The 21,316-nt window shown below is 37.4% G+C and overlaps 1 protein-coding gene across 1 annotated transcript in view; it reads left to right on the top strand.

The window, feature by feature from the left end:
- The window catches only part of CFAP47 (cilia and flagella associated protein 47), a 343,409-nt gene that overhangs the window by 25,785 nt on the left and 296,308 nt on the right, over nt 1-21,316 (top strand). Inside the window, exons 9-20 of the mRNA XM_089508424.1 lie at nt 1,213-1,405; nt 4,644-4,854; nt 5,061-5,213; nt 7,438-7,621; nt 8,589-8,685; nt 9,608-9,824; nt 10,845-11,089; nt 11,929-12,059; nt 13,101-13,223; nt 15,317-15,448; nt 16,986-17,063; nt 20,362-20,506. Of these exons, the coding sequence (XP_089364550.1) occupies nt 1,213-1,405; nt 4,644-4,854; nt 5,061-5,213; nt 7,438-7,621; nt 8,589-8,685; nt 9,608-9,824; nt 10,845-11,089; nt 11,929-12,059; nt 13,101-13,223; nt 15,317-15,448; nt 16,986-17,063; nt 20,362-20,506 (1,909 nt within the window). The remainder of the gene's footprint in view (nt 1-1,212; nt 1,406-4,643; nt 4,855-5,060; nt 5,214-7,437; nt 7,622-8,588; nt 8,686-9,607; nt 9,825-10,844; nt 11,090-11,928; nt 12,060-13,100; nt 13,224-15,316; nt 15,449-16,985; nt 17,064-20,361; nt 20,507-21,316) is intronic.

Below are 21,316 nucleotides of genomic sequence, written 5' to 3'. Positions count from 1 at the left end.
GTTACTGAGTGCATAGGAACCATCTCAGCTATAAGGTTTCTGGGATTGGACACATCCAATCTGTGTACACTGGTCTTTTGCATTAATCAGAGAATGGAATATTGGTCACTTGCCATTAATGTCTGTTCTTGTAAGATAGAGAGGAGCAATCCACATTTGCCCATGAAGGTGATTGCTGGAGAATTTTTACATTTGATCTGACATTGCTGTGTTTTTCTTTCATTGTACATTCTCAATAAGTTGTAGGCATCTTGTTCTTATGTCCTGCCATTAAAGAACCAGAAACCAAGGTCTAAGGTGACTTTAGGGGGGGAAATCTGCTAGGTCATGTGACTCCTGTCTTTCTCTGAGGGGTATTTAGGAAAATCCATGCTGTGTGGGTTTCTCTTCTGAACATTCACAATAAGTGAGCAGTATTTTATTCTTTTTTTACACCTGTGCTGACTACCCTTTACTATATCTATTAGTACTTATTAAGATAATACCTCTAGTATAACTTGTTTATTGTGTACTGGTCATTATTCTTTTCCTTATGTTGTTCCTTGTTAAGCTTCACATCAAACGTTGCTTACAAAGCTGAGTGCTTCTGTTTGTATTTCTTCTTCTTCCTCCAGTCCTTTTCAGCTTATCTTCTACCACCCTCATTTCCCAATTATGTTTTCTTCATTGCTTTTCCATATCTCTGAATTTTTCTCTACTTTCTTTAATTATATATATATATATATATATATATATATATATATAATTTTGTGCTGTAGATTTCTTTCACCAGAGTCCACCTTTATAGAATGCTTTTACTGAACCATCTAAGCAGCACTGTCTACCATTCCTACAGCCATCTGAATTTTTGTTGTCTTATTCCTATTACTTCTGAGTAATCATTGTCTTCAATATTAGCTTCTCCTTACTATAATTGTAAGGGTCCATATTTGTGTGTATTGTATATGACAGTCAGCAGACTGTGAGGCTGAACAGTGGGATTAAAATGTATAACATTATTTGCTTACATTTTGTAACTGGTTAAACTACGTGGTAGGTTTTCACTTCTTAAAATAAAAGCCATTATTTGAAAGATAGGAATTACATATCTGATGATTTAAAGAAACAACAGAAAAAGCATGAAATCACTTTTAAAAATGTCAGTAATCTGTTAATGCCTTCCATTTCCTTGCCTGAAGTATCTTAATGAATTTCTGTGTTTTTTGTCTTTAGGATGTGATATTTTCATTTGTCCCACATCACGTAGGACCCTTTTCGGTAAAGCAGGTGGTAGATATCATTGGTCCAGTGGTAGTGAAAGACAACTTGTTCACTCTGAAAATGCAGCCTTTCCATCAGATACAATTATCCTTTTTTGGTCATTGCAAGTCTATAGCTAATAAAGTTGTACTCAAAACCAACCCTGGTAAGTTATTGAGAAAAAGAAACGTTTAATGTCTCTGAAACAATATTTTTATCTTTTTGGGGAGAAATTGCAGATATAAGCTTGTACTCACCATAAAAATTAATTGGGGTCCTTGAGTAAGTGACTGAGATATCAGTACCACTTGAGAGAAAGGTCCAAAAAACACTGCAGAAATATTCCAGTTTGAAACCACTTTAACTGCCTTGGCTCAGTGCTAGGGAATCCTGGGAACTGTAGTTTATTGTGGCACCAGAGCTCTCTGGCAGAGAAGGCTAAATGTCTCACAAAACTACAGTTCCAAGAATTCCCTAGCATTGAGCCAGGGCAGTCAAAGCGGCCTCAAATTAGATTATTTCTGTAGTGCGTTTTGGACCTATTTTTCAATGTTCAGTTGAACTGTTTGAGAAACTAGTCCCCCTGACTGTCCATCCACTTGTCTGTTTCCAAGGAAAATGTTTATCTTGGATGTCAGAAAATGGTAGAAAGTGGTAGGTTCACTAGCTGTTTGGAGATACAAGGGGCCTACATATTTTGCATCTCAGCATTTGACTCACCTCAACAATAGAATGAATGGAGTTACTCTAACTGGAACTAACCAACAGGATTTCAGCTGAAGTTGGTTTTCCAGCAAACATTAACTTGTCTTTTCATGGTTTCATGATAGAGTATACAACAGTAACTGGGACAAATATATAATTGTGATGTTTTCACTTATTTAACAGTTTCTCTAAGTCAGAAGTGGTAAAGCTGTGGTCCTCTAGATGTTGTTGCTCTGCAGTTTTCAGCATTACTGGAGCTGTTTGAGTTTTAGCATGACAACATGTGGAGGGCTGCATAACCCCTACTTGGGTCTCAGTTATCCTTTATAGCTTAGAATGCAATCCATGCTGAAAAGAGCGTGATTATTATTTTTTGTTCAAAAAGTAAAATTTGGTTCAGAGAGATGCACGTACATATTCCATATGAATACACACTATATTTATTTATTTATTTCTCATTTTTTAATATATTTTTTCCTGATCCACTTTTTAAAAGAAAGTTTCCCTTGAGCCCCCAAACTTTGATTGGAATATCTGAGTTCAAAAAGGAATTTTGCAATTAATGTTACAGTTTTACAGATAAGTCAAGTGACTGATGCATGCATACTGATTTCCTGTTAGAAAAGTTTTAATGTTTAATTGCCAAATGGTATCTTGAATTTGGATGTGGATGCTCTTAAAAATAATTTTGTAGTTACGGTGAATTAATTTAAGAAGAAAAAGGTTTTGTATACACAGAATGCTTTTTTGGATCTCAGTTAATCTAAACCAGGTAGAGCACTGTACTGTACTCAGTATTGGTAAAGCAATTTAATTAGAACTCGGGTTTTTTTAGTATTTTTTACATGATGTGATTAAGGTCTTACTTCCATAGTTCATTTTTGCTGTTGAGATCATGTGTATTTTGTTGTTGTTTGTTGTTATATGACTTTAAGTCATTTCTGAATTATGACAACCCTAAGGCGACCCTATCACAGGGGTTTCTTGGTAGAATATATTCAGAGGAAGTTTACCAGTGCTTTCCTCTGAGGCTGAGAGTCATGGCTGAGTGGGTTTCTATGGCTGAGGAGGGGATTCGAACCCTGGTCTCTCAGTGTTCAACACATACATCTAGTCCAACAACAAACACTTATTGTTGCTTATATTTGCTTGGAACTAGAATTAAGCCCTTGAGATTGAACAGATTGTGGTAGGAAAACAGATTGTACAGTGTAATATATTGGCACTTGGCCAACCACATTTGCTGATTTCCCTTTCAAGATTTGATGCGTCACAGAGTTGATTAATATGTTCTCTCTAGGAATCTCTAGGTCCTCTAGTGCAATTTGAGGTAAAGAAATAGCATTTGTTCTCTGAGGTAAAGAAATAGTATTTATTATTTTTATTTCTCTTTATTTCTATTCACGTTTTTTTCACTTTTGTTGGGAGGAAGCTGTGTGCTAACCCTGCAAAGTTGGGGGCCCGACTGTAGTTTGGTATGCCTAATATTAGCTCTGAGACTTTGAATATTTTTGTCTGGAATTTGAGCTTTGTAGATTCAATATAATTAGTATCTGCTCTATCCTCAACATTTAGAGCACATTTTGGAAAAGTGAAGGTCTTACTGCTTTAGCACGTATAAGTCGAGGGCAAGTTTTGGGTCCAAAAAGATGGATTTTGATATGACCTGTGGATAAGTTAAGAGTAAGACTTAGGGTCATATAACAAAGGATCTGAAGGATGAAGCAAAGGAAGACAGTGTCAAAGAACGTAAATTGCAGGAGGCATAACTGTTTGTGTTCACACTTAAGGATGGATGGATGGATGAAAGAGGAGAGAGGGGCCAGAGCTTCCAGATTACACTCTTGCATTTCACCAGTTGATGGTTTCTATTTTAATAAGAGTTAAGGTACTGTACTTACATTGACCCGTGGATAAGTCAACTCAGATTTTTTGAGCCAATTTTTTGGCTAAAATTTCAAGACTTTTACATGAATATATACAGTAATTTATATTTAAAACAGTTTAATGAAATAATTAAAACTTGGTTATGTTACACCCGCAAGTAGTTTGGGGCCCTATTTGGGAGGTTAAAATGGGATAAAATTTATAATATAGACAAAATACAAGTTTTGTAGCAATAATAGCTACATTTACTTTAATCTAGTTTTCCTGTGCATTTTGGTTGCCCAGGTGTTTTTTAGATTTTGTTTCATATACTCCATTCTTGGTGTTTTTTATCTTTGTTTTTGTTTCATTTGGTCTCCTATATAAATTTTTGAAGACTGGATCCATTTTGATATATTCTCATGTTTTTTGAAGCCAGTGTGCTATAGCAGTTTCAACATTGGACTGTGACTCTGAAGACCAGGGTTTGAATCTCTGCTCAGCCATGGACATTCACTCGGGATCTTGGGCAAGTCACACACTCTCAGCCCAAAGAAAGGCAAAACCCTTCTGAACAAATTTGACCAAGAAAACCCTGTGATAAGTTCACCTTAGGGTCACCACAAGTAGGAAATAACTTGAAGGCACATAATAACACCTTTTTTGAGGAATATTCTTTCTTGGCCTGTAAAATATCTATATAACTAGCATTAGAATTTGATTTATCCTTCTTATTAAAAATAATGTTGTAATTAAGGATCAAGTATTGTATAATCTGAAGGAATAAATGATAACAACATGTGTTTTTTCCCCCCATTTAAAACTTAACCAAGGTTTAAAGCCATTGATTTCCAATGCAACAGGAGTGTTTATAGCTAACAAGGTGGATCAACACAGTGATATCACGCCAGTAGCACTACTTAAATCGAATCGGACCCAAATTCACGCTCACCAAATCAGTAGAAACATGAGCAACACAATAATTGCTCTCCCTAATGATCGTGCAGCCAGCATAAGACCTGCTGAGTTACATAAGGATTACAGGTAGTAATATAAGTATAACTTGTACCTGTAAATTGTCTATAATGTTAAATATCTTAATTGATCCATGTCAGTGTTTTGTCTAACCTGGGCGGGGAGAGTGGTACAAAAATCTGTTCATATAGGAAAAACAGTAAAGTTTTCTATGTTCAGTGCATACTTAAATAATCCATTAATTAATGAAATTGCTTTTCATTTTACATATTTAGGACTATTTTCACAAAAGTCCCCAGATACAATTATGTGGATCCAGAATTTTCTTACACAGTATATGAAGAACTGGAAAACCAAGCAAATAAGGATTACTATGCACATTATATCAAAAGTTTAAGACAGCGTCGTTTCCATAAAAAAGCTGCTCGGTAAATGTTTCTTCCATTTAAACTATCTAAATTCTATAACTCTAGAACATTCTGCAAATTCATATTTTTGTAGTTTCATCCCCCATTTTAAACTTCTAAAAAGATCTACACATTGTAATTTGGCCATTATATTTGAAACATAGCTTAAAAATGGTTCTTATCACACTACACTGTTATGCCAGTTACACCATTCAAAAACTGCTTCAGCTGTACTTGCCACGTTAGCTGACTGTTATGCTGTGTATCACACCCTTGCTACACTTGCACTGTAATAGTGTGATTTGGATAGTTTTTTTTTTCATATGCACCAGTGCTCTGATCACCATCTCATTGGCGTCACCTTGTGCTTTGTGATTGATTTGCTTATCTGTATCTATATCTATATCTATATCTATGTATCTATATCTATATATATAGCCATAATAACACTGTTATGGTGTGATGTCATTATGGCACATCCAGTACTGCCCAAATCTCTCATTGTGAGAGGTGGCACAGGAAGAGAAACAGACTACACCCCCCTCCATTTTTGATATCTCCTCCTGTGAAAAACAAAAGTGCTCATCATGCTAATCAATTGCTTCAGGTTGTTCGGTTCAAAAAACTCTTTACTTGTACTCATTAAGTCTTAATAATGCTATTACAGCATGGTGGCATAGTTCTATTACGCTATTATTTTAATTATATATATATATATATATATATATATATATAAAAGTAATGTTGTGCTGGTAACACTGGTGTATGGTACTACAGAAAAGCTGTGGATAAATCTTTGGAAAATACACCCATGCATCTATAAAGCTTAATTGGTCAGGATTGCAGATGTTATTGCACTATAGGAGCGAACTATGTACATTAAAAATCTGAAAAGATCTTGAAGCGTGTAGGCCACAGAAACTACAGCTATTCTCTTGGGAGGTCACTCAGGGACTAGAAGTTTGAGGTTTGCCTGTTGAAGATTTCCTTGGGCATCCCCAAGGAAGACAACCTGACCACATCCACACTGCGCCCACTAATTGATCATCCTCACAATGATGTGGAATGAGACATCTACATTCAAACTGGTTATGGAATCATATCAAGAAAAAGAGTCAATAACGGATTATTTTCAGTATAAGAAAAATAATCACATTTCCCAATCACTGTATAGCACAATAGCACTGGGAGAACCATGATGTATCATAAGGGTCAGCCAAAAGCGAGACCAAACTACTGCTATGATGGTATAATGGTGTGGTGTGATAAAGATCATAGAGAGTAATTTTAAATAGCTGAGTGGGGTTGAGAACAAGGAAGCCTAAATATATGACATTCAGAGTTTCAAATATTACTGGAATGTGTGTAGTATGTGTTCAGTGAAGTTATGAACTGTGAGAATAAGTGCTTACTAATTCATTTGACATATGTATTCAGGCTCCTGGATGACCCACACATCATCTTGGATGACCCACACAGCTATTTCCTCATACTATTCACAAGGAGGCAAGAAATCCTTTGGTCCAAGGAGATTATCACACTAGTGAGATTCTGTGGGAAAACGGCAGTTAAACTAGATTTTAACCAAAGAAAACCTGGAAATGCCCAAAGTTTATCACACAACGTTGCAGTTAATGTGAAATAATGCAAAGTTAATCTGAATGCAAAGCAGAGAAAACTGGCAGTACAAAAGCTTCCGGTTTTCTCTGCTTTGCATTTGGATTAACTTTGCATTATTTCACTTGAGCAGTCTCTGGTGTGATAAACTCCCCGAATAATCGCGTTTAACTCCTATTTTCCTGCAGGATCTCCCCTAGTGTGATAAAGGCCCAAGACTATATAAGGATTTTAAGCAGGGATGCCTGAGAGTTTTTAGATGTGTGTGCGTATGCATGTTAATAGGTCTTCAGGAGAGGGAAGTGTCCTAAGTTAGGAACAGTCTCAGTCAAGCTATGTGCTCTTATGATAAGCATGTGATGTACATGCTTTCCACATCGCAGTGTACCTACTGAAAGTTGCTTCTGGAATATATATGTCATGAATCATTGATGAACTGAAAATTGGGCACCTGTGAGTATTTTCAATGTAGGTTTAGCAAAACGTTCATTTTGAGAGCTTTTCCCCACCTTTCATTAAAATATCTTCTTGAAATGCTAATCAAAACATCTGTCAGACATTTTACTGAATTAGGTTTGTTAGCTTCATAACTGAGTGCCACTTTTCTTTGTATACTCCCTCTGGGTAGGATCTTTAAAATACTTAATAATCCTGTGGACATAGGGTTAAATCCAGCATCTGGATTAAAGTCTCCAAAGGTAAAAGATTTACCGCAAGAGAAATTGGATGAAAATATGACTTGTGTAAATGGAAGTAACTTGTTGACCAGTCAACAGCTACTGGAAACTAAAGCTAAATCAGTAGGAAAAGAGGTAAGTTAAATACACTTGGATATGACCTGTTTATAGTTGATGAAAATATAATCGGCTTCTACTTTCATATCAGGTGCTGTAGGCTATATATCAGCGGAAGGAACTGGCAAAACCACCACTTGCCTAAGTATTCCTTGCCTAAGAAAACCCTCTGAAATTCATGGGGTCCCCATGAGTCAACAGGCAACTTGAATGCATGTGTGCGTGCACACACACACTATAATTCACTCCTGTTATTCCCATACTTGAAGACTAATTATTTATTTATGTATTTATTTGTTTTATTTGTATGCCACTAGTCTCCCAGAAGGGATCCAAGGCGGCTCACAGATAAAAACTTTAAAAATAAATAAAATACATACTATAAAATTTAAAACAATTAAAATAATCTAAAAACAGTATAAAATTACATTAAAATATACAAAAGTTAAAACACAGCTACACCTTAAAACTACCCTGATATGATGAACCTTGGGATTTACTTGCAAAAAGTGAGGATAAAATTGGGGCCTTAGTGTTAATTTGCATCAACCTGCAGGGTCCTTTTTTTCTGAACACCTCTGCATATGACAGTTTTGTTTGTTTGTTGATTAAATGTTTAGTTGTTGCTTTTTTGATGTGAGGTTCAAGGTTGTGTGCAGGGTTTCACTTGCAAAAATATCTTCCTTTGAGCCTTGATTACACCATTTGTTTCTAAACAGAAGAGACACACAAAATAAAAGGACAGAGAGAGGAAAGTAGCACATGGCAGAGTTACACAGAATTTTAATACTGGGAAATTTTTCCCTTTGGCAAAATCTACAGTTAACAAGGATGGTGCTGAAAAGGTTACTTTCTCTCTCTCTCTTTATTTGTTTGCTGAGCTTCAATGGTGAATCTATAAGTTGTATACAATGTTTACACATTTGAACAAAGACTCCTTCAAATGACTCCTGGTATGTGGTTATTGTTTTGGATGTTTTTGTAGGTTAGTGAAGGGCTAAATCCAGTACCCTCTTCTCAACAAGAGATTGAAGACTGTAGTTTAATTCTAACATCAAAGCAGCTTCATCAGATATTTATTGGTAAGATTATGATCTGCTGATTTGACTTCTCCTACCTTAAAGCATTTGATTTTGCTGGCACAAAAAGCATGCATTGGTTTAAATTAAAAGTAACAATAAGGTTCCTACTTTTTGTGATGGACAGAGAGATGTGATGTGAATCTAGAGTTTTGTATGAAAAATGTTCTGTCACATCCAGAATCCTGCTGGCTTTCTTGACGTTGAAGGCATTTATTTTCTAAGTCTTTTCCCTGTCAGAACATTGCTTTTAAAAAATTATTTCCAATTGAAAACAATAAGAAAGAAAATACCTGCATCAGCCTGGAGCTGGCATAGGTTGAGCCTTAATCCAGGGCCAAATCAGGTGCTTAAGAGGCCAAGTTATCCCTGTGCAATGATCACTGACTGGCTAAAATCTCAAAGGGGTTTGGGTTACTGTTTTTCTTTACCTACATGGCCTTGAAACCATATGGAAAACTTATTTAACCATGTACCATACATACACTCACTAAAATAAAAGTCCTTTGCTCTCTGATGTTCGCTCTGCCACATATGGTCTATTTAGGTTCATTTATTGCTTCAGTGCTACATGATGCTACATGGAGTAGGCAAAGGCTTTTCCCTCATGGCCAGTCTGGCCCTTGTTGAGGTATCCCAGAGAGCAAGTGATGAAAGAGAAGAGAAATTACACTGTGAATTGGGTTTTCTAATCAAAAAGTCAAACAATTGATTTTTCATTGGTCAGTATCATCATTTTCCTTCTCGCCTTGTTCTTTCTACTGGCCAATCACAAATCTCTGTCCCTCTCAGTTTGGGAAGGAAAAGGAATAATATGCACTTACTGTGGTTTGTCAGTTAATGCAAAAGTCAATTAGTGCTATATATTTTTCTTAATTTACAAATTAGTTTTTTCCCTCTTTTTGCTCCTTTCTGGTCCTACTAGGGCCCTCCACCATTGATTTTGGAGAGGTTTGTGTCCATTCTTCTTCTACCAGGAAACTGCATATCATAAATAATCTGTCTGTGCACGTCTGGATACAAGTAGAAATTAAAAGTGAAGAATTGCAGCAGACCAGCCCTTTGTCTCATGTTGTGCCACCTTATACGAAGACTCATATTCCAGTTGTGTTTGAGAATGACGAACTAGGAAACTTTCAAAAGTAACACTTCTCATTTGTTACTTGATATAGATATTAATGTAGTTGATAGAAAATAAATATTTGAGTAAAGTGTGGTAGGTCAGAGGAACACTTAAGCCTCTTGTTGCAGAACAATAGTAAAAACATGTTGAAAATAACACATTCCATTGCAGACTGACTCTGGACATACCTTTGATATGTTGCTGAACAGATTTAACCCTGATTATTTTTGCCTTAAAAAATCTATTGGCAGCTGCTTTGGGTGCTAGGTTTATTGAAGAGGTGGAATGTGCACAATTTCTCTGTAAATTGATTATGCGGATATATGTTGTCCTGACCAAGGGTGCATCTACACTATAGAAATAATGCAGTTTGACACTACTTCAGCTTCCATGGCTCCATCCTACAGAATCCTGAGATTTGAGAGGCACCAGCAGAGGAGGCTAAAGACCTTGTAAAGGATTCTAGAAGATGGCTCTACAGCACTTAAAGTGATGTAAAATGACATTATTTCTACAGTGTAGATGTACTCCAAATGAGATTACAAGAAGTGTTTTTAAAGGAATTCCAGGAACCAAGTCTGTAGCTGACTTCAGTTGAACTAAAACTTGCTATTTAGGCTACATAACTATGCATTTGCAGCTGTCAATGCAGTTGGGTGGGAAGATGGTGATGTATCATATATGAGCTTGATAGCCGGTGGCCAATTCCAGTCAAATTTTTGAAAACTTGGGGAAATGGGGAGGATGAAATGGATAAAATTTGGTTCCTGACCTCATGAGAGTTGCCCATCTCCTGTATGTGTTGCCTATTAAGTCAATCATTTTTTAAATACTAGATCAATCTAGCAACGCCCAGGAAAAAGAGAGCACTGTATTTTTCAAAGCCTAGTGTTTCAAGACAGAAAAAGAAGTCCTGGCCATGGCTAACATCCACAGTATTCACATAGATTTGAAAAGATTTTTTATTTTTCATTTTAATAATTGCATAGATGATATTGAAATGAATCCTGTCATGAAGATAATACTTTCTGTATTACAGATCTTTCACATATACAATAAATCAGCATCATACTGGACATGTATTAGTGGTAGCAAAAATAGTACCGATTGCCTTGGAGCTATCTACAAGAGAAGTGACTTTACACCCTGCCTTCAACTTCTTAGCAGAAAGTGGGTTCAGAACAACAATCACACTATACAACTATAAAAACCACCCTGCAGAATTTACCTGGAAGCCTATGATCACAGAAGAAGGAACAGCATTTTCCATATGCCCAGAGAAAGGTAAAGTACACTAAGGGAAAGAAAACTAGGTTGACCCATGAGGGAAAAAGCCCAGATTGGGCAATTCTCTTTATTAGGAACAAAGATAATGACACAAAAGAGTGTGCAAACTTTTGATTTCCCTCAAACTCTTTATCAGTTTGTGCAGTACCAGAAACAGGATTTGGGGTATGTGTGTGGAAAAACCAAAAATTCAATCAGCTGTGTGGCTGTGGACTAGACCATCTCAAAATGGAGACTCGAGAATGAGAAGGCATTCCTCTAGTCTAAGAACATCATTTCAAGGACCATAGAATGAACAGAAATCCCTTTCTAAACTGTTGGCTGGTTTCTGTGAAGGCTACATTGCAGTCAGAACTCTGTCCTCAAGGAAGAGAAAAGAGACATATGGTGGTGTGTGGAGATGGAGGGGCATGTAGCTGTTTTCAACCTCCAACCATGCTCCCAAGCATAGAGGAAAATTTAGATTAGCTCTGATGGTGTAAATGAATTCCATCACACTGCCTGATATGATGACATGTATTTCTTATTTCTACTCTGTTTATTTCTACTCTGGGTATTCTACACCTCAAAAATAAAATCCTTAATATGGAGCGGGTGGAGCGGTGGTAATTGTAATCAGCACTGCAACATGCAGGGAGATCCAAATCTCTCCTTCCTAGTCACAATCGCTGCAAAAATCACATAACCTTACATGGCAAATAGCCATGGATCTTTTTTTTAAAGGATTAGCAAAAAGTTATGAAATAAGGATTTAAAATAAGTTTTTCACTTTTTGTACTCTACAATATTTATGAAGTTAGCAGCAATAATATTATTATCTTTCTGTATTAATTTAGGAACTGTAGAAGCATGTAAAGACCTAGAATGTGAAGTAGTCTGGCATCCAAGTTTTTCTTCTCCAACAACAGGAGAATTCAGCTTGTGTGTCCATCAAGGAAAAACACTTAAACTAAAATGCTTTGCAAAGGTAATAATAATATATGCTACTGTAAGGTTTTTCTCTTTCTGATTTTTCTTGGGTGATAGGTTGTTTTATAATATGAACCCTGGCTGAAAATGATAACTTTAAGCATTGTTAACCTCTGCTTCATAGAAAGGAACCATTTACTGTGAAGTCAAAGGCTTTCATGGCCGGCATCCATGTTTTTTTGTGAATTTTTCGGGCTATGTGGCCATGTTCTAGAAAAGTTTCTTCCTGACGAGGTGGAATCTCTTTACTTGTAATTTCAATCCATTGCTCTGTGTCCTAGGCTATAGAGCAGCAGAAAGCAAGCTTGCTCCTTTCCCCACATGATAGCCTTTCCAGTATTTAAACACAGCTATCATGTCACCTCTTAACCTTTTCTTCACTATATTAAACATACCTAGTGACTTAAACTGCTTCTCATAGGGCATGGTTTCCAGACCTTTCACCATTTTGGTCATCTTCCTCTGGACATGGTTCAACTTGACCGTATCCCTCTTTAATTGTAGCAGTTGGAACTCTATACAGTATTCCTGGTGAGGTCTCACCAAAGCAGAATAGAGTGGCACTATTACTTTCCTCAATCTAGACACTACACTCCTATACATGCAGTTTGGGATCATATTGGCTTTTAAAGCTGCTGCATCACACTGTTGACCCATGTTCAGCTTGTGGTCTACTCAGACTCCTGTTGTTAAGCCAGATGTCATCCATCCTATATCTGAGCTGTAACTGATTCTTTTCCACTTAAGTGTCAAATTGGTGCTGAATGTCAGTCATATTTTACTAAGACTGTCAGTATATATGTATTGAGGTCATGACTTCAGCTGAGGTTAAACAGATGTCTCTCTATTTACTGTTGAATTATTTTTTAAAAAAAATTCTGAATGGTACTCTTACATTCATTTTCATTTCACATAAGTAGTCTGTTTTTATTCATGCCTATATTCTTGCCTGATAGCTGTAAAGTTAAAAAAAATTAAATGTGTGCTGGAATATGTGCATTGATTGTAATATGTTGGTTTGTTTTCTTCTCAATTTTAGCTTGGCTGCACTAGCGTTCAGTTTAAAGAACAGAGGATCACCTTTAACCATGCTCCTCTATACTTAACAACTTGCAGGACTGCCATTCTTCAAAATTTGGGATATAACCATGCATACTTCCAGGTGAGACATACCTCAAGTGGTTAGTGGATTTGTGCAGGTTTACTGCTCAGTAAACCAGCCTCAAGTCTACAAACACTGCTATTATATTCAAAGAGTGTTCTCTAAGCTGCTTTATAGCAAGACTGTGAGGGGGAAAAAAAGAAAAAATCTGGCAATCACTTCTCCTGTTATCAAATAAAGACCCTGCAAATCACAAGAAAATTCCTGAAACTGAAGCCTACAAGCCAAACTTTCAGCCCACTGAAAGCACTGCAACTAGAAAAGTTTTAGTGAGCCCATGTCAAGTCAGGAGTTCTTGGCATGAATAATGAGGAGAGAAAGCCTCCTAGACTCTGCCCTGAGGAAGGAGGCACTACCAGTAGTGTTCAAAGAAGCAAATTTCCTTCAGGGAACCTTACTAGAATCTATTAGTTCATAATCTCACTCACTCTAACCAGCACTGTGGACCACTTGCTGTTGCCACCTGCAGCAAAAAGTAAAGGGAAAGATCACACTGGTCCATAGTTAAGCACTCTTGATAAACCTTGTGAGACTAGAATTTAGAGGCAGGGGAATCTCTCCACTGACAGACTTAGTATTAGCTATCAAGTCTGATTGGAAGAACCGGATTTCTTACCATAATAATTTTACTCTTCAAAAAAGTGCCCATATTAAACAGATTGTCCATGGATTCCCAGGGGATGTTGGTGGCTAGGAGTGTTTTTTACAGATTGACTTGTTGGATGTGGCCCTACCTAGAGGGTAAACTAAGGGATGAAACAGATGGCCCTGAAGGGGCAGCTTGAAGCTACCCCTTCTGAAGATGGATTGGGGCCTCAGCGAACACACACCGTAGTCCTAATTTGGCTTGCAGCTGGCAGAAATGCGGCTTTTCTCACCCCGCCTTGGCCCATGGGTGGATTCAAGCTGTTCCGGTGGTGTATGGTGTGTAAATGCACGCTGCTGGAGTGCCCAGAAGCCAGCCCATGTCTGAGTGCCAGTGCAACTTCCGGGCATCTTGGGAGGTGTGTGGTGTCTGTTTCGCCCCTTAGCCTCAGGCATGCATGGATCAGTTACATTCAGACTGGACCCTTTATGTTCTCTGTGCCAGCGCTACTCAAAGTGGTGGTTTGTAGGCTGATGAGTTTCTGGGAATGAAAGAAGCACCCTGGACATGTTACCAATCCATGACACATTGTGAACCACCCCCCTCCTCCCCACTGCTGGTCTGCCATGTCAGATAGCCTGAGAAGCACTGCTGTATTTGAGATAGCCTTTAACAATTTTAGAAACTATAATTGGCACAAAATGTGGCCATCTGAATGCTGGAAGGTTCTGGTGATTAGAACATACTACACCTTTACATTGGTTGACAATTTGTTTCTGGGCCCAGTTTTAATAATGAAGTTAACATTTTAAAAAACCTGTTTCGGCTATTTTTCACCAGATGGACATCAGAGGCCTTGCTTGCTGGTCCATCTTTAGTAGATGGCCCAGAATAGTCCTTCCGAATGGTAGAACAACATCTGAAATTATTTCAAGTGAGATCTGTCAAGTTTTTGTCTGGATAGTCTGGACCCTATACAGACTGGTTCCAGACTATATGAAAAACCTTATTTTCTTATTATCACTATGAGTCCCAGTTTTGGGGGGAAAGAGGAATACTACTACTACTAATAATTTCCCTATATGAGCTTTTCTGAGTTTTAAGATCTTCAGAGGAGGGCTTTCTGATTGTCCCATCACCATCACAGCCATATTTGGTGAGGACATGGGAGACAGCCTTCTCAGTGGTTGTTCCAAGGTTCTGGAATTTCCTTCAATGGGAGGTTCCATTGGCCCCCAACTTTGGCATCTTCCTGCTAGCAATTGCTTCTATTTTCTTCTTTATTCTCATATTTGTGTTAATGTGTTTTATAAACCATTTATTTCAGTATCTTTCTGTATGTATATTTGTTAATTTGTGTTAAAAGTATGATATAAACAAGTTACGGAAATGAAAAAGATTTGTACATTTCTACTTTATTTTATCAGCAATGTTGGAAAGAAGTATGCTTATTTATTTGCAGCAGAATTCTAGAACCTAGGTTTTATAATACATCTTTTATTGGTAGGTCCTTGATGCCAACCCTATTCCTGGAATGGTTATCTTTCCTGTTCAGGGTGTAGTACCTGTAGGAGGCCTCACTGAAATCAAGATACATTTCAGACCCAATGCCATAATGAAATTTGACACCAGAGTAGAGGTATTGAAATTTTAATAAATATCTAGAGTTTGTTATTACCTTTGAAATAATACTTATAATTTAATATGCTAATCCTTTTTGTGTTTGTGTATAATGCAGCAACTGGGTGACCTTCTGTAAGTCTATGCAAGATTGAGGGAATAAAACAGCAGTAGAATTTTTGGAAAAGTTCAGTTTCTGTAATGACAAGGGATGCTTACTTGAGGGGGAAAAATCTCAAAATATTCTCAGTGCTCTAGAAGGGGACTGATGTTTTGAAACGTGAATAGACAGAGGAATGAAAATGCATGCAGCCCAAAGGAGAGTGATTGGCTTAAAGGAAGGGAATAAATATGAATTAGACTGGGAAACCAAGAGGATGTCAAAATTGTTAAAATCCTTCCCAAGACAGAAAGAAGTGGACTGTATTTAATGAACTGATAAGAACCAAATTAATCCAACAGGGAAGGAGATGAGGTAACCTGGAAGCCCAGTTGTTCCATGCAGGCTTGCTGGATGGGATGTGTTTCACAGAGGAAGAACTGAATAAGTAAAATCATAAAGTCTAACTACCTGCTTTTTATATTTTAATCTTGTTTAAGGGGATGAGCCATGCTTTATCTCCATCATAGCCTACAGGAGATGATTTGTGTGTTTCATTTGAAATGCTTCTACCACACTTTCCTGTTTCAGCAACATGTAATGAAGCTAACAAAAGAAATAGCAATTACACATGAAACAACCAAATACAAAACACTACTTAAAAAAAGCCCAACCATTAGAGAAGAATCAAAATAAAACTTAACATAATATGTAAGTAGCATTTCAGTTTCGGATCAATTCACTCTACCTTACCTAAAAAGCCCTTTGAAGTAAAGCTTCTTGAAACAGCAGAATATGCTTGGGGGAAGTTGCAGAACCAGGACAACAGCCAAATGGTCCAATCCTTTTGGGAAATAAAAGGGATTGGAGCTAGAGATTTGTGAGTAGAAGTCAGCTCAACAGAACAGAATGTTTTCTGTTCTCATGGATGGGAACAGGGAGTGGGAGGGAGTACATTTTTATTGCTTTTTTCCTAACAACCTTTGAAAAAATTTTCTCAGAGGACTGGGAAATTTGTCCCAAATTGTGTCAGAAATAATTTAGCAGAAAGATCTGAATGGGAAAATCATCAGAATGGTACCCTTCCGCTTCTGTTTGTGAAAGGTCTCAACTGGACTAAAACCTATCTTTTACTAAATTGTTTTGCTTCTAGGAGTTTCAGCTTGATAATTTTCAATAACATTCACTTGTAAGATTCTTTTATCTCATAATGATATGTATGCATGATTGTCTAGAGGTTCCATGTACACAACTGGGCAAAGTGATTTGCAGTATGTGTTTTCCCACTAATTATTATCAACTTCAAAGATCATATATGAATTTGCCATAAACAGTGTGGTCTGGTTACTTATACTTTATATTAATATACTAAAGTAGGAATTTCACATTAGATCGTTTTAAAGAATGAGGTACTTGCAGATCTCATAAATGTTTTCACTTTCTTTTCTTTAATTAGGTGGCAGTGCGGCACACAAAAACTTTGGAACTCAGGATTGGTGGATCTGTAGAGATTCCTGACATAGATGTCAGTGTGGTAAATATGTGACATTCTTCATTACACCTATTTTAGGTTTATAAGACTTGTAGCAGTGGATTTTATACCTTTTGTAAAGTCATATAAATTTGGGGAAGTATACAGAAAAACTGACCTTAACACAAACACCCCCCACACACAACCAGCTCAACATCAATTGTTACATTAGTATGAATTTTCTTGCTTAGTCTCAACTAGACTAGGCATATTAAATCAATTGTTTCCAAATTTAAAAAATGAATATTGTCAACAAATAGATAAATCCCACTGATTGAATGATTCTGCTCTGGTTAGATCTGACAATAGGATTCTAGTGAGTGATAGGTAAACATGATCTATATGTGTTTACTTTAATTGGACCATACTCTCATATACACATGTGAAAACAAATGGTGGTTCAGTTGAGAATTCACAGTAAAAAAAATTCCTCCTATCATAATACTTACAGATGTAAGTGAACTTTTCTGACCTTTGGATTCAAGAAGAAAAGCCTGCCTCAGTTGAGAGATAAGCTTTTAAATATATTGCATTCTTCTCCAGTTCTGATTAAGCCCCAGACTCCAGGATTTCTTTTGGGCAAATCTGGCAAATCTGGAAAAGATAGCTAGCAATTGTGGGAGGCTTGCAGTCCTGAGCTGCATCTCACAGCTACACCTACAAAGTCTTATGAGCCTTACAGAAGTTGTGAATGGTCTGAATTTAATCCATATAAGACAGTATGAACAATAGTTAGAATTAGTAAATGAAGAACAATAACACTAATAGTGTCAGTGCATTTGATCCATGTAACCGAAGTCAAGCCAGACTACTGGATTAACTATAATTGCAGTTGAGGGTGAATACATTATGTTATTTTTATTTTATTAAAATATTTATAACCCATCCTATATCGTAAGATCTCTGGGTGGCTTTCAATAAGCTATGTTTAAACAATTTAAAATGGAAAACAGTAAAAATAATGTAAACCTTCCAAAAAGGCTTCACTTAACAATTTAAAGAAATTAAAACTATTTAAAGCTATGAATTTTTTGGATTAAAGCATTAGGACCCCAAATTAGTAAAAAAAGAAGTGTTATCTTGATGCCAGTATGAAACAGGATCAGAAGGCATTACACAACTGATTTGCCACAAATTAAACTTATATACAATATGATTACTACTCCAGAAGCCAATTTAAATTCTGCAGAACACATGCTATAGGCGTCCATATAGCTTGGTTGTAAAAAGCAACTTAACTTCACTCTGTCAGATAATGTATTTTCCACCTTCAAAAGCCACATAGGATGGTCTTGGAGACCCCTGTGTGGAACCTCCCTGCTGGGCCAGACTTGCTGCTTTTGGAAAAAAAAGAGCTGCTTAGGTTTTTTTATTTGAATTATATCCTGCCTTTCTCTGACAAACAGTACTCTCAGTGGGGAGACCAGATGCATGGCTCAAACCTAGTTCTGGTGTGAACAGACCAGATGACATCCAACCCATTCTTCATGAGAACTGGGCTTTACTCCTGTTAACACGCATTAAAATAGATCCCTGTTTGCTCTGGAAGATCCAGAGTCTTCTATTCTGACACCAGGCAGCTATTTGAAACATTTCCTGCCCTGCCATCCAACACATCTGCCACTGCCTCATTTGCTCTGAGGTCAGAACAAGGCATCCAGCCATGTGGCTGACTCTGGTCACTTTGTTTTGATGTCAGAATATGCGACGCATGGCAGAAATGGATGTGCTAGATGGCAGAGGGGGAAATGAGTCTGAACATCTGCCCAACATTGGAATGGGGATGAGGGAGGTCGAGACAGCTTTGGTCTGTCCCCTGGAGTATTCTGGCCAGTACACACAGGGCTTGAGGCCTCTCTGCATGAAAAGGTCTTTTCTGGCCAGGGAACCATTCTAGCCTTTTTCAGTAGGAAGTCCTAGTGGTGGCCTCCAAGAAAGCCACCAAGAAATCATTTGAAATTCTCAAAAGGCAGTAAAAGAATTAGTGGCATTAGTACAGATATATAATGCTACCCCAGTCTTACTGAGGTAATGAATTTCTGCTTAGCACAGAATCAGGAAAACTTCAAGCCTAATAAACATTGCAATGAGATTACTAGTCATTGAATTGTGGTGATTGAGCATAATAGTATTTTTTGATAATTTTCCAGAGAGTCCTATATAGAGAAATGAGACAATGAACAGATACACTTTTAATAGTATAGAAACATAGGGGAAAGAATATGGAAAGGAACTGCATATGGCGTTTCTGTAAGTGGAGTGGGGCAATCTCAAAAAGGGAGACAAGCAGCACAGTTTTGGATACAGAAACACTGAATAGTCTGACTCTTAGCCTGACAGAATTTATATATGTAGAGAGATCTTGTAGCACCTTTGAGATTAAGGGCTGAAACAGATGGTCTTTTTGCACCACCTGCCAGGCGGCTTGGCAGCATGGCGTTTACATGCTCCCAAGCCACCCAGAAGCCACCTGGCCATTTACATGGGGGCAGCTTCATGATGATCCAGAAGCATGGCATTTGTATGCCTCACGCCACTGGAGCATCATGAAGCCAGCTTCTAGCCGTGGCATGGCCACAAAGCCACCTTTTTGCCCCAGAAAGCAGCAGCTCTTTGCCGCTCCTTTTTCAGATGGCTTCAGGCTGGATTGGGGCCATGGTATGCAGTTGCCACAGCCCCAATCTGCCTTTGGAAGGGGCCCCTTCTGGCTGTCTATTTCTGCCCTAACTGAAGAAAGAAGTTGGCAGCATGAGCTTTTATAGACTGAAGTTTATTTCCTCAGATACATTACCAGTATTTATATAAATAAACACATTTATCTGTTCCAGTTTTAATTCCATCATGATTCTCAAGGAATCACAGGGTACTCAGGTAGTCTGCCATTCATACCAGACCTGTTTAGCTTGAGTAAACTTGCTACATCATGTTACCTTCAGAAAATGTCCAGAGTTATCTGCCTTTAATTTATAATAATTTATAAATTGGATAAGGAAGACTGTTTATCAAAATTCTCTTTCATGGTCATAAAACTAATCAAATTCAAAGCATAATATTATATTTTAGCACTATTGTTTACTTAATAGTAAATTGGTTCACACATTCTTCTGGATGTGAAGGGGCCCAAAATTGTTGGTAACCTGAGGCACTAAATGAAGTAGTTATTTTCCAGAATTTTCACATATTCTGCACAGAATATTTTGTCCCTCACCCTACTCTCCTTTCTCAGTACAGTTCTGCTAGCAGACCTAATTACTTTTGTCATTAGTTATTCAAGTGATTCTTCTATCTTCTTTTTTTAAAGCAATCCTTCAATTTTCCTGGTGTTTATGTTGGCTCTACCCAAGGAATTCCATTTCAGATTTTGAACAAAGGAAAGGCACGTGTCATGGTGAAGATGGATTTAGCCAGTCATGATGCCTTTAAACTCTATTTTACTCCTCAACCAGGTATTTTTTTCTCTTTTATAACTGTAATTACCTGAAATAGATTGGTTGGGTAAAAGAAGGGGAGTGTTTCTACAGTAAAAAGGATTAGTTTTAAGTAAGAAAACCCAAAGTTTCAGGTAGCTATTTCATGAATGAAACAACTGAAGAAATAGTTCTCTAGTATACTATATCTTCAGAAAATTATGAATGTTAAAGCTGTTTGTTATTTTGAAAATAAGGGTGAACCAGCTTTAGGGTGAACCAGCCTGTCCATGCACTTTTCATTCCCTCTGTCTCACAGTAGAGCAACATCAAACAGAACAGTATGCAGAACAAGACAGGTTACCCAGGAACCGTACCGATGTATGCAGGCATTAACAACTTCAGAATAATTACACTATTATAGAGAAATACAGTTGCCCCTCAGTTTGCACAGACTTCAGATCTGTGACCCTCGCTTACTCGCGAGGAGCAAATGGAGGGGGTTAAAATGGGGCACATGCCCACTGCTGCTCATGGACATGTACCCCCATTCAAGTCTGTGGGGCTTGAATATCTGTGAGTTTCCATTTTTGCGAGGGGGGGGGGCGCGAATGGATCCCCCATGAAAATGGAAGGCTGACTGTATAACATTCATGTTTTTGTTACCTTTAATGAACTTGGACGTGTTTTAAGGTACCACTTATGTCAAGGTCACTTAAGATTGTTTATTCTATTGTTGCCATAAGCATTCTTGTTTATACACTGCTGGGAATATTCTTGCTATTTTCTTGGTGGCTCAAGTAGTTTTGTTATAGCTGAGTAATACAGACAAATGTTAGCAGTACAGTC

Source organism: Sceloporus occidentalis, unplaced genomic scaffold (assembly GCF_023333645.1).
Source record: "Sceloporus occidentalis isolate IW3139 unplaced genomic scaffold, rSceOcc1.0.p SCAF_2, whole genome shotgun sequence".
NCBI classification, from domain to species: Eukaryota; Metazoa; Chordata; class Lepidosauria; order Squamata; family Phrynosomatidae; genus Sceloporus; species Sceloporus occidentalis.
The sequence above is the reverse complement of the archived record's forward strand: the minus strand, read 5'-3'. Positions and strand labels throughout refer to the sequence as shown.